The sequence below is a fragment of the Cryptomeria japonica genome, chromosome 4 (assembly GCF_030272615.1).
Source record: "Cryptomeria japonica chromosome 4, Sugi_1.0, whole genome shotgun sequence".
In the NCBI taxonomy this organism is placed as follows: Eukaryota; Viridiplantae; Streptophyta; class Pinopsida; order Cupressales; family Cupressaceae; genus Cryptomeria; species Cryptomeria japonica.
Window position 1 is genome coordinate 722,146,877 of NC_081408.1, and position 15,021 is coordinate 722,161,897.

General features: G+C 34.2%; 1 protein-coding gene across 1 annotated transcript; it reads right to left on the reverse strand.

The window, feature by feature from the left end:
• Window positions 1-492: 492 nt before the first annotated feature.
• LOC131032125 (xyloglucan endotransglucosylase protein 1-like) lies at window positions 493-1,647 on the reverse strand. The gene is made up of 4 exons (XM_057963052.2): window positions 1,488-1,647; window positions 1,282-1,382; window positions 963-1,156; window positions 493-859 (listed from the first exon to the last, which is right to left on the reverse strand). The coding sequence occupies exons 1-4, from the start codon at window positions 1,645-1,647 to the stop codon at window positions 493-495; spliced, it is 822 nt and encodes a 273-aa protein (XP_057819035.2).
• Window positions 1,648-15,021: the final 13,374 nt, after the last annotated feature.

Genomic DNA, 15,021 nt, shown 5'->3' on the forward strand with positions numbered 1-15,021 from the left:
ACTTGATGCTCAGATTGGTAAAATGAATCTTGGGAAGATACACATTATTCATTCTTAGCAAACAATACCTTAAAACCTTCTATTTGCCTAAATTACATACAAAACCTTTTTACATATTGAGGGCTGCACTTCTTCCCTTGCCAAGTTCTCAAAACCCTCTATTTGCCTAAATTACATACAAAACTATTTTCACATATTAAGGGCTAAAATTCTTCCCTACCAAATTCTCAAAACCCTCTATTTGCCTAAATTACATACAAAACTATTTTCACAAGAACTATACTTCTTCCCTATCAAGTTCTCAAAACCCTCTATTTACCTAAATTAAATACAAAACCATTTTTACAGAGCTACTCTTCTTCCTTACCAAGTTCTCCTAAAACAAAGTCTCTCCTTTATCCAGATAACCCTAACTCTCAAATTGGTGAAAATGAACCATAAATACTAAGGATATGAGCAAGTGTCAACCAGTTCCCCCTTTGACTTTAATGGCTAACGTATGCACTCAGCTGGAAAGCCCTGTGGAAAACGTTTAGCATCCAAACAGTAATCATAAATCATGTAATTTTTGCGCACCCATTCAAGCTTCTGCTGCTCCCCCGAATCCAATGCTCCTTCACTATACCATGAATTCAAAGAGCAATCAGAGGAAGAACTGCACATCTGTCCAATAAAATTTCTGTAAGAGGCAACGAATGGAGCTTTACTCCAGTCGATCTTCACAAGCCCACCTCTGGTTGCCCAATTGTCTCCGTTCCACAGGCTCGAATATATTCGCATCGCTTGATTCTTTGGATATTGCACGCCCAAATCCTCATTGTTCTTAAATACTCTCACCGGAGTTCCATCCACAGAAAATCTGTGCACTTAAACTACCCAAGTCATGGACATGTTGCTAACAATGCAGGTCTTAAGCCGAGACAAAAGCTAATCAGTTAAGTTGAAGGAGTAATATTACTTACAGAATTTGTTGGGGATTCCAGAGCAGAGAGTAATTGTGGAAGTCTGCAGTGGGATCAAACCAGAGGTAGAATTGCTGCTCCCGATTTCCTTGGCCTTGAGAGAACAGATTAGTGTGCATAATATAGGGTTCTCCACACAGGTTTCCCAGAAACTCAAAGTCTATTTCGTCGTGCTTATCCCCTTGAGACGACAGCTGTGCCCATCAATCACATATTGTTTACTATGAACTTACATAGCATAATCTACACTCAAAACAGGTAAAATCGTGAAGCCAGTTTTGCTGTGAGGATTAGAAAATGAGGAAGAGACATGACTTACATAGTAAGCAGTAACAGTGCCTGCAGAATTACCGGGCATCAACTCGATCTGCATATCAATGTTGGCAAACAGATATTCAATCTTGGACTCGATTCCTGAACCTGTATGAATGGGAATAGGAAGAGAACATAAAGTAAGGTTAGCCATACATCGAATTAAACAGTAAACTATGTATCAAATACATAGTTTGTAGTTGTACAATATACCTGAGGACTGGTCGAGTGTAAGCTGCAATTGCTGGCCATTGTCAAGTATCTTAGCATGGTCACTCCCCCACGTGATGTCAAAGTCACTGTAAAAATTTGCAGAGACGTGCTGTAAAAACATAAGATGGATGAAGATTAAACGAAAGAAGATGAGTGCCATGGTCTTTATAAATAATTATTGAAGTTTTCGAAGTGGATGTAGTTGTATTATAATACAGTCGAATGTCGAGGGACAATGGAGGTAGAAAGGAGGATATATATATTATGTATACACAATGGAGGGACAGTGCAGGGAGAAAAGGAGGATGTATATATAATGTATACACAATGGAATGTCCAACGCAACCTAATATCAGAAAGTGACAGTCACACGTGTTACGCGATCTTTCGGCTACCTAGCTGTCTACAACTATAATATGATGAAGTCAAGCGTGAAGTCATTAGTTGTGACGTAAGCAAATATGCGCACTGGCAAGCATTATTGTTGATGGAAGCAAAAGGGAACAAGTTTGCCCAGGACACAGGTGCAACACTTGTCCCTATATTCATTATCATTCAGTCTTTGAAATTTTAAGTTTTGAAGTGTCAAGTATAAAATTTTGCTTAAAATCGATTTGCATATATTAAAGATAATGTATATTTAAAGATTGCATATATTAAAGATAATGTATATTTAAAGATTGTATATTATTTTATTTTGCAAAAGGGAACAAGTTTGCGGGGGATACAGGGGAAGCACTTATCCCTATATTCATTATCAATCACTCTTTGGAATCTGAAGTTTTGAAGTGTCAAAGTAAAATTTTGCCTAAAACTGATTTGTATATATTAAAGATAATGCATATTTAAAGACTGCATATTACTTTACTTTGCAAAAGGGAACAAGTTTGTCGAGGACACGAGTGAAACATTCGTCCCTATATTCATTATCAATCGGTCTTTGGAATCTTAAGTTATGAAATGTCAGTGTAAAATTTTGCCTAAAACTGATTTGCATATATTAAAGATAATGCGACACAAGTGAAGCGCTTGTCCCTATATTCATTATCAATCAGTCTTTGGAATCCTAAGTTTTGAAGTGTCAGTGTAAAATTTTGCCTAAAACTTATTTTAAGGTATTTTTGGAACTTCATAAAAAAAGAGTGCATATATTAAAGATAATGCATATTTAAAGATTGCATATTACTTTACTAAAAAGAAATTTTATTCTTTTTGATTTTATCTATCATTTGTTAACATATAAATCAAAACATTAAATGTTAAGTAAGAATATATGTAAATTAATTTATAAAATTAAATTATAAATATAAATTAACACAAGTCAATATATATTACATATTATTATAAAATGATACTTTGGAATTGATGGTATGATATTATAATGTTAATGTGTGAATTTAGAAATGAGTGATAAACCTTTGCAAAAGGGAACAAGTTTGTCGAGGACACGAGTGAAACATTCGTCCCTATATTCATTATCAATCGGTCTTTGGAATCTTAAGTTATGAAATGTCAGTGTAAAATTTTGCCTAAAACTGATTTGCATATATTAAAGATAATGCGACACAAGTGAAGCGCTTGTCCCTATATTCATTATCAATCAGTCTTTGGAATCCTAAGTTTTGAAGTGTCAGTGTAAAATTTTGTCTAAAACTTATTTTAAGGTATTTTTGGAACTTCATAAAAAAAGAGTGCATATATTAAAGATAATGCATATTTAAAGATTGCATATTACTTTACTAAAAAGAAATTTTATTCTTTTTGATTTTATCTATCATTTGTTAACATATAAATCAAAACATTAAATGTTAAGTAAGAATATATGTAAATTAATTTATAAAATTAAATTATAAATATAAATTAACACAAGTCAATATATATTACATATTATTATAAAATGATACTTTGGAATTGATGGTATGATATTATAATGTTAATGTGTGAATTTAGAAATGAGTGATAAACAAGGATTATAATGATTGTCCATGAATATAATGTCGCATTACCACATATATAGAATCTTCATTCTCTTCACTAGACATCATGATTTTTGGTTTATGTCTCTTATGTCAAGTAAAGTGGAGTCTATACATGCATAAAAGATAACAAATTTCATTAAAAAATTTAAAAATCTTACTATAAAAATTAATTTTAAATATTTTTAGAACTTGAAAAAAATGAGTACATCGATTAAAAAGATTATACATGTTTAAAGATTACATATTTCTTTATATGACTAGAAATAAATTTTATTCTCTTAGATTTTATCCACAATTTTTAATATAAAAATATAGAAATTAATTGTTAAGTAAGAATATAAAACATCTAAATAAATTTCAAAAAATAAAAAATTAATACAAGTTAATGTATATTACACATTATTATAAAATGAGAGTAAAGAATTGAGTGCATGATATTGCAATGCTAATGTCCAGACTTAAAAAATGAGTCATGAACAAGGATTATAATGTTTGTGCACGAAGATAATGTCCCATGTCCACTAAAGTGGTGTTTATGCATAAAAAACATATTTTTTAAATTTTTTTAAGGTGGTATAGACAAAGATTTTTGCTAGTGTATTTAATTTTATGTTGCATGACTGATCTTCCTAATGGTTCAATAATTAGACCTTGAAGTCATACCTCAGGGATTGGACATCCAACTAAGTAATTATCTCTCATCATGAAGGTTCATTTAGTTGTCAACCAGGGGCACATACTTGAAATGGGTCTGCAAGTTTTATGCACTAGAAAGATTGAAACAACCACTTTTCCTATTGCTAAAATTGAAATGTTGCTCTAAGACAATGCTGGAAATGTTTGTAAGGAAAGATAACTACCTTCTAAGAAACAAATAAGAAAAGAAAAAGTTATCCATGATCAACAAACAAGATTCTACTCAGTTTGTAGTGGCTGCAGGAACAGTCACAGGAATTATTCCAGTGCCTGCAAGAATAGCCCGTGATCAAAATAATGCTACGTACAGAATAAGAAATGACTAATAAAAGAAACCAAAGGAATACTCACTAAGTGGCCCCCCTTAGCAAGCATCCAAATAACTGGAAAAATACCTAGACCTTAAAGTATCGTCTTTATTGATTTAAAAGTACTTGACAACATAACAACACATTACTGGAAGTCTGCTTCTTTTTAACTCAGAATTGTATTACAATAACTAAAAGTATCTTATTCTCTACCACCGTACAAGAGAAGGTGGGAGGTTATTTAATGCATGAAATTCCTAACTAACTAGCATACCACTCTCAAAGTTCAAGGAGGATGCTTTTATTGAACAAAGAGAAAAAGAAGGTGAAATTATAAATGCTAAGAATCGGTCAAAGTCTTTTAGAACAACAGGGAGAATCTACCATAACCTCAATCCTCAATCTACTCCTTCAACAAAGGAAATCATTTTCTTCAGATAAGTCATAATGAACCACTTCCAACCGCCAGCTGACTCCTTCAAAAACAATCATTGATGTTCCTTTCTCGACCAACAACTCCATAATCTTTATTGTTGAACATCCTAGACCGGTTCGACATTCTTCTTTAATCTTGCATAAAATTGTTAACATGCACAAAGATAGGCCTAATTATTCCTACTAGAGTAACATTCAAAATCTACATGCAACATTACCATGGATATTCCTCATAGCATAATTACCTATTATATTGCATAAAAAAGGAACATATATCAAATGAGTTTATGTCATATGACCATATCATCAAGACATATAAAATATTATCACTTAGCAAAGGTTCTAAACTCAAAAGATATAACTAGACTCCTAATGTCCCAGTTTTGACGCATACACATAGATAAAATAGAGTCATTATTTTGGCTCATCATTGCACATGCTATTAAAATTAGCAAGCAATATTTTTTGTGTTTAGAGATTTCAAACATGTTCTTGCCCTCTCTATAATCATTTTTATAATATATTCCTCTTTCACAATATGTTCAATTGGATATCCTAAGCATTCCTATGGATGTTTAGAGGAGAAAAATTTATAAATTTATTTTCTTAATTTATTATATATCATAGTATATAAATGCTAGAAATGTATAGTTTTAGAATGTAAATGTCTTAAATGTATAAATTTATATTTTAAGTTTATAATATGTATTAGGGCTAGTTTATTTTTGGGGGTTCCTATCTTTTTATTTAATTATAGTATAACAAAATTGCATAATATGGTGTTGTAAGTTGTACCTCGTGTAATTCCATGTTACATAAGCACCTCTTCTTTACATTAATGGGAGAACCCATTTACCTTTTTATCATTTTATTTGCTTGGCTCTCTCCATCACCCTTTTGTCTATATCTTCCTGATCTTGTTGGTTGTATGTATTGTGGATCCTTGCATGCCATGAAGATGATTGTGCACCATGCTAGTGTCCCACAAATTTGTAGTATACAGGGAGTCATTTGAGCATTATGGTTGCAACTGACGGGATTCGTAATGCCTCTTCCCAAGGTCATTGACATTGATTTCATTCCTAGGCCTCATATAATGCCTTTCTTGCCTTCATTTCTCTTGGGAATGAAGCTAATAACTCTCTTCGACACTCTTGGGCCTCTCTATGCAATGTACAACTTCTTGGTCATTTGTTTTGCATTCCACCATTGTCGCACTTCATTCATCTTTTCACCATCATCGCAACTATGTGTTCAAGGATTCTTGGTTCTCGCCTTCACTATGGAAATCTCTCACTTCTTTGGAATTGAAGGGGAGTTTCTTCCTCGTTATTCTCACTACATCTCCAATAACATATTATTCATCTTGTTATCTTATATTATTGTTTATCATATTATTTATTCATTATATATCATCTTGGCTATCTATAGAGGTGGAAACACAAAAGTGAGGGTCTCATTTTGGAAGACCTCCAAAACAAAACCCCAAAATTTTATCTCTATCTATTTTGTGTGTAGTTTAATGAAATAATTTCATGAGCTAGCTAGAAGCTTCAATTGTTGGACCGTTGCGAGCTTCTTTCCTTTAAACCTTTTTTATTTTGTTCCTTTTTAGTGATGTTAATTCATTTACTATTGTTTTGAGATTTTCATATCATTAAGAGCAAATGAAAACCTAAATTCTAGTCATTCTACATTCTCTATGTGAGACGTTGTACTCTATCCATATAGGACACTAGCACACTATGCTATTGTCCATGACTTGAATGTTCATCCTTAAGAAGACAGAAAGAAGAGATCATTAGAGGATCTCTATGAATTTCCCTTTTGGATTGAATGGATAAAATAGTGTTATTATTATATGCTTCTTTTATTCAGTAATTTTTGTTCATGAGTTTGGATAGTTTGTTGCTTGTATCTTCTTAACTCATCAGAGCACCAATTTAGTGATGTAGTGAAGGAAGGTTTTCTCCTTGAGGTTTCATCATCTTGAGGGTAGAAAATACCCTCTATATTTTGGTGAACCTGATGTGAAAGCTTCTCTTGTCTTTGTGCAGTTGGTCATTAGGTACTTGTGTTTGTTGGCATTTGCATGAAGATTGTGTTAATGAACTTGCATTGTTTTCATTGATGTAAATTATAACTAGTAATGAAGTTGTAATTGTTAGAATCAATGACAGTCCCAAGGACACTAAGAGGGGCAGGGGGGTGAATCAGTGTCCAACCGGTTTACAAAATATTTATACTTATTTAACAAGGAAACCTGGTGTGGGAAAAAAAATTAGTGGGATTTGTGATCCACAATATTTACTCACTAGCCAATGAATAAATACTACTTACAATGAGGGGTTGCACATGCAAGGAGGCCAATTGCCTAGAGCACACTGCTCAATAAAGAGTCACGCTGACTACAAAATGGATTATCAAATCCAATATAATGTAATTCTTCAAAACAACATCTGTCATGCCAGGTTCAGTAGTGGTTTAAGCTTAGTCAATAACAAAAACCTTCACTATCAACTATAACACCTTATACAAAATTGCCTTATTACCCATTACAACTTTCTTCCATCTACCTCTATAAAAATGACCTATAAGATCTCATACATATATGAGTCTATTACAATGTACCATGTCAGCTTTTACAAAAGATAATTACATTACAAAATAATAAACAAAAGTTTATTCCATATCGGCTTGAGTGTCGGTATGCATTGTTGCCGATGCTGGTGAGGTGCCTATTGGTGTCGGTATCTACCGGTTGGTTACCAGATGATTGCCATTTTGTTTCCATTAATGACAATATCAACTATTCTCATAAGAGTGTAGAATGGCAACATTAATATTGTTGTTTTGTAATAGGTAAGTGAGCTTGTGAAGGAAACCGGTAAACCCTACCTATTGATATGCTAAACCCTAACCGATGGAGGTTGGTGAAATGGTTGTATTGGTTTATGATCAAATGATGAGTGGTACTGATTATGCCACGTATGCATGTTGTATGAGAAGAGTTTCAAATGGTTCTTGGCACATAAAGATAATAGTTTTTGTCTTGGGAATGAGCAAGTTCATTGCATGTAATGGAAACCATGTGATGAGTTACAGAGTTCGATGAAGCAGCGATCAAGGAGTGGTCGAGGTTGTCTTGAATGATGTGTAATGATTTCTATTTAATCCAATGGTCATACTTGAACCGATTTGTTTATAATCTCTATGAGGTCTTAGGTTTGTGATGTGTTACCGACCTATTTTTTCTTTTAAGGTCGATGAGTTGTTTTGTTGTAGTGTTGGCAATTTTGGTTGAATGTAAGAGTGATTGGTTTTTGAACCAAATGATGTATCTGCAATATGTGTAAAGGAAGATAGGAGAATGAAAAGGATCTAAACAAGAAAGTGTAGTGCTATTCAAACAGATCAACAAACCCATGTTGTTCTCTAACAATTACAACAGTCAATCCCTTAACTGAGTAAGCTCTAACAAGCTTAGTGTTATCTAAATCCTCTATCTAGGTGGTCCATTAGCTTGGATTTCAAATCCTCTATAGAGGTTACTCCTAACAGGGTATTGCTTCTAATAGGGCATTATATTCAATCCCTTAACCAGTTGGTCCCTAACAAGATCTGTTCTTAACATGACTTATTGTAAAGCTTTAACGGGCTTGTCTCCTAACAGGGTGAACTTCAGAAGAGTTCAGAATACTTGTGGGTATTCATCCCCACTGTGGTTTTTCCTATTTGGGTTTCCACGTAAAAATCAATGTGTCAAGTGGTGAATGTTTTTGTGGTTATGTTTGATATGGTTAATTTACTTAACTGCTAAATCCACTTAGATATGATATGATGACCGACAACAATCTGAAATGAGCTTTTACTTTTGTCAGTAAAGTATTTGGATATTTTGGTTTAAAGGTTTTGTGAGTTTTAGAGTTTTTTTATTGTATGACAGTTAACCAGTTTACTTGATAGTCATATTGCAATTTGTCAGTTCTGAGTTTAACTTGAGAGGTTGCTTTTGTTTGGTGAAAAGCTTATGTCAGTTTTCTATCTACTAATTCATCCCCCCCTCTCAGTAGTTGACCGGATCCTTATTGATTCATCATACCATCAATTGGTATCAGAGCATTTCAGGTCCTCTAAGGTCTAAGCCTAACCACTTGAGGTAAAGATCTTGAAGAACATGATGAAGAAAGAAAGACCAAAATTTAATAGAGAAAACTATAGGATATGGAGTGATAGAATGAAAATTTATATCAAGAGTCTAGGAAGTCAATATTGGGAACATGTTGGTACTCAATATGTTGCACCTAGTGGGATTATAATTGATGATCAAAAGAAAGAGAAAAAAGAATATAATCAAGCATTGGAGGCCATTATTAGTTCTTTGTTTGACTCAGAGTATGTTGATGTCCATAGTCTAAAGACTACTTATGAGGTGTTGAAGAAACTTGAAGAAATCTATAGCGGTGATGAGCATGTGAAGATTGCCAAAGAAGAGAGTCTAAGAGGAAAATTTGACGACATGGGGATGGCTAAAGGTGAGAATATATAACAGTATGATCAGAGGATCAAATAGATAGTTGGTGAGATCAAGAGTGTCAGTGGTAAAGTGGAAGATTCCACAGTGGTTAGAAAGGTGTTGAGAACCCTTCTACCGGTCTATGCTATCCAAGTTGCAACCATTCGGGAGCTAAAATCTATAAACAAAACTAAGGTAACCCTTGACTCCATCATTGGTAAGCTTACTGCATTTGAATTAAATGGTTATGATGGTAGTGTTTAGAAATCTGAATCTGCATTTAGAGATTCAGTTTGTAACCCTCCTATGAGGAAAAGTAGAGATGTGAGTCACAACTATGAATCTAGATCTAATAGAGAAGTTGATGATGAAGACAGTTTGATTGAGCTTGAAGCATTATTGGCCAAGCAGTTGCCCAGAGGTACTAGTAAGTATAGAGGTAAATTACCTTTGAAACGTTTTGCATGCAACAAGATTGGACACATTGCAACTAACTATCCTAATGGTGACAATGAGCATAAGCGTGAGAAGTACCAGAAGTACAAAGGAAAAGGCAAAAGAGATTATTTGATTACAGTTGATGGTGGTATCACTGATGAGGAATCTAAGGGAGATGCTAATGAAGACATTGTATTTGTAGCCATTAAAGAGGAGACATTTGATCAGAAGGCATTAGTTTCTTGCATGGATAAGTATGATGATTGGATCATTGATAGTGGTTGTTCACACCACATAACCGGTGAACAGAGAAAATTTCTTACTTTGAAGGAATTTGATGGAGGAGTTGTGAGATTTGGAAATGACTCACCCTGCATGGTAAAAGGAAAGGGAACCATTTCTCTTAATGGAAAGAGCAATGTAGATGATGTCTACTGGGTGGAAGGATTAAAGCACAATCTTTTGAGGGTAGCTTAACTAAATGACAAAGGTTATCCATTGGAATTTAAGAATGGAATGTGCAAAATCTGTGGGAGAAAAGGTGAACTAATTAGAATCGACAAGCAGATAAAAAGTAACATGTTTCACCTAAATCCTAAAGTCAACAACTACTTAATTGCTAAAATAGATGATAGTTGGCTTTGGCATCGAAGATTCTGTCATATAAATTTTGATAACATTGTTAAGGTCAGTAAATCCAAGTCAGTAAGAGGTTTGCCTCAGTTGGACAAACTGGTGAATTCTCTGTGTAAGGAATATCATTTGCTTCATACAGACCTTTGTGGACCAATAAGGACTAAAAGTATTCAAGGTGACAAATATTTTATGATCTTCATTGATGATTGCTCAAGAATGATTTGGGTCACATTCTTGAAGGACAAAATAGAAGCATTTAGTAAGTTCAAGGCATTCAGAGCTTTAGCAAAAAAGGAAAGTGGCAAGAAGATAAAATGTTTGAGGACTGATCAAGGTGGTGAATTTACTATAGAGGAATTCACTAGATATTGTGAAGACAATGGAATAAAGAGGCAACTTTCTGCACTGAGGACACCACAACAAAATGGTATTGCAGAGAGGAACAACTGGTCAGTTGTTGAAGCTGTTAGAACGATGCTTATACAAGGAGGAGTAGAAAAAACTTTCTGGAAGGAAGCTGTCAACACAACTATCTATACTATGAACCAAATATTGGTAAAGAAAAGTAAGGAAAACACTCCTTATGAATACTGGTATGGTAGATCACCTAATGTTAGTTATTTTAAGATTTTTGGCAATAAATGTTTTATCAAGAGAAGTGACTATGTTAGTAAGTTTGAGGCTAAAAGTGATGAAGGCATGTTTCTTGGTTATTCTACCAAGAGTAAGGCCTACAAATGTTACAACAATTGGACATAGAGAATCATTGAGAGTGTTGATGTTCGAGTGGATGAGTTTCCTGAAGTTTCAGGAGAAACCAGTAAGGAGAAAAAGGATGAAGAACCTTGCATTCTGATTTTGGATCCAAAACCAGTGAAGCTAGAAGTTGGTGAAGTGAATGCTAATGTACCAGTTCAACCAGAACAAGTAGATTTAGAAGAAGATGATGATAATAAAGAAGAAGAACCTGAAGGTAATGATCATATTATTCCAAGGTATGTGAGACTCAATCATAATCCTAACTAGATTATTGGAGATAAAGATGCTAGAGTGTTAACCAAAAGAAGAATTAGGGAGAATTCTTGCATGATCTCCACTATTGAGCCTAGAACTGCTAAGGAAGCATTTGGAGATGATCACTGGATTAAAGCCATCGAGGAGGAGCTTGACCAGATTGAGAAGAAAAGTACATGGACCCTAGTACCTAGACCAATGAATAAAAATATGATAGGTACTAAATGGGTATTCAGGAATAAACCGAATGAAGATGGAGTGGTAGTCTGAAACAAAGCTAGATTGGTATGCAAAGGTTATGCACAAGAAGAAGGAGAATACTATGATGAGACTTTTGCACCAGTTTCTAGATTGGAAGGTGTTAGGACTCTACTTGCATTTTCAACTTATAAGGGATTCAAAGTATATCATATCCAGATGTGAGGTCAACATTTCTAAATGGGATAATGGAATAATAAGTATACATTGAGTAGCCAGATGGTTATGCTTTGACTGATGAGAAAGATATGGTGTGTAAATTGCACAAGGAACTATATGGTTTGAAACAAGAACTGAGAACATGGTATGAAAGGTTACATTCACACCTGATGAAGATAGGTTTTCAGAGAACCAGTGAAGTCAGCAATATATATCTCAAATATGAAGAAGATAAGATATTGGTTAGTGAAGTGTTTGTGGATGATATCATATTTGGAGGCAATGATGACATGACTGATGACATTGCAAATGAGATGAAAAATGAATTTGAAATGTCTGTAGTGGGAGAGATAAAATTCTTCATAGGTTTGAAAATTCAGTAGATGAAGAGTGGCATTTTTATCACATAGTATAAGTATGTGAAAGAGGCATTGAAGACATTTGGAATGAGTGACAGTAAACCAGTTGGGACACCAATGGTTATAGGTTGCAAATTGTCTTTAGAAGGATGAAGCCACATCTGTTGATGAAAAGGAGTACAAGTCAATGATAGGGAAATTGCATTATGTTGTTCACAACAGACTAGATATTGCTCATGTAGTTGGTCTAGTTGCTAGATTTTAGAAGAATCCAAAGGAGACACACTTGATAGCAATAAAGAGGATATTCAGATATTTGAAAGGTACTATTGACTATGGATTATGGTATCCATATGTAGGTAACTTTGATTCGAAAGTTTATACAGATGCAAATTGGGCAAGTAATGTTGATGATAGGAAGAGCACAAGTGGTGGTGCATTCTTTCTTGGAGGAAGACTTGTTTCATGGAGCAACAAGAAGCAGAGTTGTATATCACAGTCCATAGCTGAAGCTAAGTATGTTGCAACGTAAATGAATTGTACCTAGGCTATCTGGATGAAACACATTCTGGAAGGATTCAAGATGAAGATTATAGATCCAGTAAGGATTTTATGTGATAACACCAGTGCAATTACTATTTCAAAGAACCCTATTTTGCATGCTAGAACCAAGCATATTGAGCTAAAATATCATTTCTTAAGAGAAAAAGTGTAGAGTAAAGATGTGTTATTGGAACATGTATCTACCAAGGAGCAGCTAGTAGATATCTTTACAAAACCTCTACCTAAGACTACTTTTGAGTATCTTAGAGGTCAGATAGGGGTTGTGCCCCTACATGAGGTCAATTGAGCATGCTATGGAATACATCAGTCCCAAAGCTAATTGAAGAATCTTGAAGTAGGATTGGTGTAGAGTGGAGTTATTCCATAGGAGGAGCATCAAGTTGCAGGTTGATGTTGCAGAACAATGAAGTATGACACTGCATCTTTTACTTTCACTTTGGAATTATTGTCAAAGGGGGAGAAAAACTATATGATTAGGCAGTGAAGAATTGTATGATTGACAGAAAGAAGATCTATAACTAGTTACCAGCTGAAGACATGGAGTCTCAATTGAAGGAGAGTACATGGTAAAATGTAAACCGAGATTCCTATTTACAATCATACCAATCAAGGCTATTGATACTTGTATTGCCATCAATGCCAAAGGGGGAGATTGTTGGCATTTGCATGAAGATTGCATTGATGAAGTTCTATGTTGTCATTGATGTCAATTATAACCAATAATGATGTTGTAATAATGTTGTTTTGTAACTAGTAAGTGAGCTTGTGAAGGAAACCGGTATTACTAGAGGAGAAGTGAGATCAATCGGTAAACCCTACCTATTGATATGCTAAACCCTAACCAATGGAGCTTGGTGAATCGGTTGTATTGGTTTATGATCAAATGATGAGTGGTAATGATTATGCTACGTATGCATGTTGTATGAGAAGAGTTTCAAATGGTTTTTGGCGTGTAGAGATAATGGTTTTTGTCTTGGAAGTGAGCAATTTCATTGCATGTAATAGAAACTGCATGATGAGTTACAAAGTTCGATGAAGCGGTGATCAAGGAATGGTCAAGGTTGTCTCGAATGATGTGCAATGACTGCTATATATGTAATCCAACGGTCATACTTGAACCATTTTTTTTGTAATCTCTATGAGGTCTTAGGTTTGTGATGTGTTACCGACCTATTATTTTGTTTATAAGGTCGATGAGTTGTTTTGTTGTAGCATTGGCAATTTTGGTTGAATGTAAGAGTGATTGGTTGCTGAACCAGATTATGTATCTATAGTATGTGTAAAGGAAAATAGGATCATGAAAAGGATTTGAACAAGCAAGTGTAGTGCTATTCAAATAGATGAACAAACCCCTGTTGTTCTCTTAGAACAATTACAACAGTCAAATCCCTTAACCATGTAAGATCTAACAAGCTTAGTGTTATCTAAATCCTCTAACCAGGTGGTCCATTAGCTTAGATTTCAAATCCTCTACTGAGGTTACTCCTAATAGGGTATTTCTCCTAATAGGGCATTATAGTCAATCCCTTAACCGGGTGGTCCCTAACAGGATATGTTCTTAATAGGACTTATTGTAAATATTTAACAGGCTTGGCTCCTAGCAGGGCAAACTTCAAAAGAGTTTAGAATACTTGTGGGTATTCATCCCCACTGTAGTTTTTCCCATTTGGGTTTCCATGTCAAAATCATTGTGTCAAGTGGTGAATGCTTTTGTGGTTATGTTTGATATGGTTAATTTTCTTAACTACTAAATCCACTTAGATATGATATGATGATCGACAACAATCTGAAATGAGCTTTTAATTTTGTCAGTAAAGTATTTGGATGTTTTTGTTTAAAGGTTTTGTGAGTTTCAGACTTGTTTTACTGTTTTTTTTTATGACAGTTAACCGGTTTACTTAACAATGATATTGCAATTGGTCAGTTCTGAGTTTGACTTGAGAGGTTTTTTTTGTTTGGTGGGTATATGCACCAAGTTGTGGTACCAAAAGTGGGTCTTAAGATGCCACTTTTTTTTTTTTTTTTTTTTTTCTGAAACCAGCAAAGTCTAGACTTCAACGACAAAATGAATATAATTACACTCCAAATTTGAAGATGTAACAAGAACAAGAGTCAGATTTCTTTGAGACTACTTTCTAAACTAGTAATTTATTTTGAAAATGGTGGAGATTA